This window comes from Zingiber officinale, chromosome 6B, assembly GCF_018446385.1.
Source record: "Zingiber officinale cultivar Zhangliang chromosome 6B, Zo_v1.1, whole genome shotgun sequence".
NCBI classification, from domain to species: Eukaryota; Viridiplantae; Streptophyta; class Magnoliopsida; order Zingiberales; family Zingiberaceae; genus Zingiber; species Zingiber officinale.
Genome location: NC_055996.1, coordinates 76,437,535 through 76,441,511, shown reverse-complemented (window position 1 = coordinate 76,441,511; position 3,977 = coordinate 76,437,535). Strand labels below are relative to the sequence as shown.

Here is a 3,977-nt window from a genome sequence, read left to right as displayed (position 1 = left end):
TTTGATATTAACTAAAATTTTACTTGTATTCCATACATAACTCATAAGTAGCCCAAGTGGGAGATTGTTGGTTATTGTCTCTAATTAGTGGGCTTAATTGTAAGTTGTGCATATGAGTACAAATCAAACCCATTAAAGTGATCTAACTTAGGCTTATTGGGTTTGGTTATTGGATGTAGATCTTGTATGTGTAGAACCTATAGTCCCGCATCTATTATCATCTATATGATGATAATAGATGTTCACTATATATAGTAACTTATAGTCCCGTATCTATTATTATCTATGGGCTAATAATAGATGTCTACTATATATAAGGTTGATCTCCAAGGGTTCAGGGAAGAATCTTAACAAAGATTTTGGTTCCCCATTGACTTAAACCTTTTCGGCGTCGTCACCCCTAAGCTCCTTAGAAGACCTTCCTTTTCTTTCCACTGTATCTTCTTCCACGGGGATTATTTTTGGACGATGCAAAAGATAGGGATGACTCTTCAATCAGGTTCCTTGTCATATTTGTTTATGCTTTATTTTTTTATGTCATGTTTAATTAATGAAACTAAATATTTTTATTCTTGTATTTCCTATATGTGAGTTCTTTATGTTTTAGAATTCATGCGGCTTAAGTTTTTACAAGAATTATCATATTAATGTCATAAATTGGATCACCAACTATTTTGATCTTGTTATCCACATCTTCCTTATAATAAAAAATTCTTTCATCTCATCAAAACAATCAAAGAATTCTTGGCCTGTAACATACTAGAAAACTCAAGAAGTTTAACTAGAAATCTGATATCTGCATACAGTTCATCTCGACCATGGTTCTCACCATTGTAAAAGGGTTTTGCAAAAGTGGAATCCGAATTAAGATAAGGAAACTTATAACCTTTAAAATCTTGTGCCGCTAGACACTAAGATAACTTTGTGACTTGTCTCTGTAGTTCTTTAAGTATCTCTTCATAGGTGCTACTCTCTATGTGAGGCTTCTTCAGCTAAACCTACCTGTCACAACCATGACGACTCTCTATGGGATCAAGAGCTCTGATATCAACTGACATCGAGCGGAATAACAATAATACTATGAGTTGTATTGATTTCGTTGGTTCGAACATGAACATCGGAAACAATGTTCCGAGACCTATTAATTCGGAAAAATATTAAGAAATAGGTAAAAGGGAAATAATTAAATGACACGAATCAAAATATTATTTATCTAAAAAATTCCTCTAATATTAACTAGGTGATTATTTAGATAATTCAAAACCTGAATATACAAAAGAAAGAAAAAAAAATCTTAACAAATTTAAAATAAAAAAAAAATCTAAATGGATTTAAAATTTAAAAATACGAGAAAAATAACTCTAAAAAACAAAATCTTCAGATCGTCTTGTATCAATATTATAAACAGAAAGGTTTAGATAAGAACACGTAGTGGGAGGTGTTTCTTAAACAGGAGAAGGGCTGGAAATGTTCAGTTGACATGCATGTTTCATGTCTTTCCTTATCTGATTTGCAACTTGATATCAAACGAAAATGAGCAATTTTTCGAATGGGTACGGTTGTAATCATACAACTGGTGCTATACACAATAGTAAGTCCTATAATATTCCGACTATACACTGATATTTTAAATTTCAGCTCTATAAATCTGGTGCTATATGAAGCTTAAACATTAACCTACAGTATCGAACTGTTTTGCGTGTGCGGTCATTCCAACAAGTATGCTCCACCAATCCATTTACTGCAAGTAAATTAAAAACTATATCCCTTCCACCTAGAAAAATTATTATCCTCTTACATGACCCAAGAAAATGGCCTTGGTCCCCATGAAGTCCAGGTCTTCATGTCAATCTCTGCATAAAAAGCAGATGAACTAGTTCTTGTTCTTCCATAATCTCACTTCAAAATCTCAATCTATATGAATTGTCACATCAACATTATAATCCAAATTAAAATCATGTGCGTTGTTAGAAAACCACTCAAGAATAAGCTTTATCAAAATCTTAATGCAAGTTATGACATAATCTGAAATCATTTCTAAAGACTATAGCTAGTGGTCACAAGTAGGATATCCATTTCAATTGAGTTCGACATGGCGCTTATTATGACTAAGGCAATGGAGCCTACATGTCTTTGGATCACCCACATAGAAAGGTAGAACCACACTGCTAACAACAAAACTTTATCCATTTCCAATCCACGAAGGAACCATCCAAACAAAATCTAAACCAAATAGCTGTAAGATATCCTCCCTCTTGCAATCTCACATGGTTTGTTCCCTTTGAAGACAGTCCTGAAAGATACATCTCTGGCCATGAGTTGCCTGTTCTCCAATTTAAGTAGACCAGTTCTTTGTTCCTTCCAAGCACATCCTGATTAACGAGTTTCAGCATCCCTAGCTCTTTCTTCAAGCATCAACTTTTAGCCATGTTGAGTCCCAAGAGGCTTGTTGAGAAGGCAAAGAAGGGTCTCCCCTTAATGAGATCAAATAGTCGATCGAGTTCTTGCGATTTCAACAACATATTGATAGCTGACAAAGGCCATTTTGTGGTGTACACTATGGATGATGCAAGATTCGTTGTGCCATTATCATTTCTCAAGAGCTGTATTTTTCAAGAGCTCCTCAAGGTTTCAGCGGAGGAGTTCGGATTACCCGGAGAGGGGCCGATCACCCTGGCCTGCAGTGGAGTTTTCCTGGAGTATGTAGTCTCCTTGCTCAAGAGAAGCTTGTCTAGAGATGTGGAGTTGGCTTTGCTTGTCTCTATCGATGCAAACCGGTGCTCCAAACCGGTGCTCCGATTCCTCGTTGGTTGGCCTTGGTTGTGACCAACAACGAGTAGTAGTATGACAAAGTTGAATAGTTTATTAAATAGAAATCACTATGTAGAGAGATTTAACCATAGAGAGGAACCGTTATGTGTTTTTCGTACCTCTTGTTCAGGGAAACATTCGAAGCCTGTTTAACTTCATTGAGGTATTGTCCATTTGTAAATGCTCAGAATTGTTCAGGGAAACCGTTGATCCCTGTTTAAATCCATTTTTCCATTTTTCCAAAACACGTTTCCAAATATTAAGATCAGTTCAAGCCATATATTGTCTTGAATCGTTTTGCTCCTTGTCAATGCTCAACTGTAGCTTTCTGCCAAACACTTTTGTATTAAGAGTGAATTTAAATTCTAAATAAAATTATAATTTTCACTGTACAATTTTTGTAAAAAAAATATAGTACATTATCTTTCATGAAACATGGATTACCATATTAATACCATGGACAATGATAATGGAAATGAAATAGCGATCAATGTAATGAAATATAATCCTAATAAATAAAAGATAATCTATGTACATAATGGAAATCTAATCTAATCCTAAACTAGAATTGTAAGAAAATTTATAAAAACATAAAGTAAGCATGATATAAACTTGACATAGAATGTGTTGGGCAAAGAAGGGGCAACACCTCTCAACCTCTAACGTGCGAAAGTATAGGAAGAGAGAAAAGAGATTGCGCAGAGCAATAAGACAAAAACGCACAAAAGGAGAGCAAACACGAGGAAGGAGAAGAAGAGAAAGAAGAAGAGTTACTGTGGTTCGGCAACATGCTTACTCCACAAAAAGACCGAAGGTTTATTAGAATTCTCTCTACATAAGAGAATCACATTGCATGATTCTTATAATTATTGTTGTACAATAGGTTTACAATGATCTCTATAAATAATGCATAAACCCCAAACCACGTAAAATCATAACAGAATTTTTTTATGAAAAATCGTAATAGAATTCTGTTATGAAAAATTGTAACAGAATTTTATTTTTTACAATCGTAACAGAATTTTATCACGAAAAATCTTAACAGATTTTCTTCCATAGCATCCATCGCCTTGACCTCATCTAAATATGAGTCACCCGTCAACCAAATGAAACCTAATATAATCTAACATAATTGCTCCAAAATTATGAATAAGAATAAACATCCT

The 3,977-nt window shown here is 34.3% G+C and overlaps 1 protein-coding gene across 1 annotated transcript; it reads left to right on the top strand.

Annotated features, from left to right (window-relative positions):
- The first annotated feature begins 2,427 nt into the window (after positions 1–2,427).
- Positions 2,428–2,826, top strand: LOC121991129 (auxin-responsive protein SAUR64-like). The gene has a single exon (XM_042545152.1). The coding sequence runs from the start codon at positions 2,428–2,430 to the stop codon at positions 2,824–2,826; it is 399 nt and encodes a 132-aa protein (XP_042401086.1).
- The last annotated feature ends 1,151 nt before the right edge of the window (positions 2,827–3,977 follow it).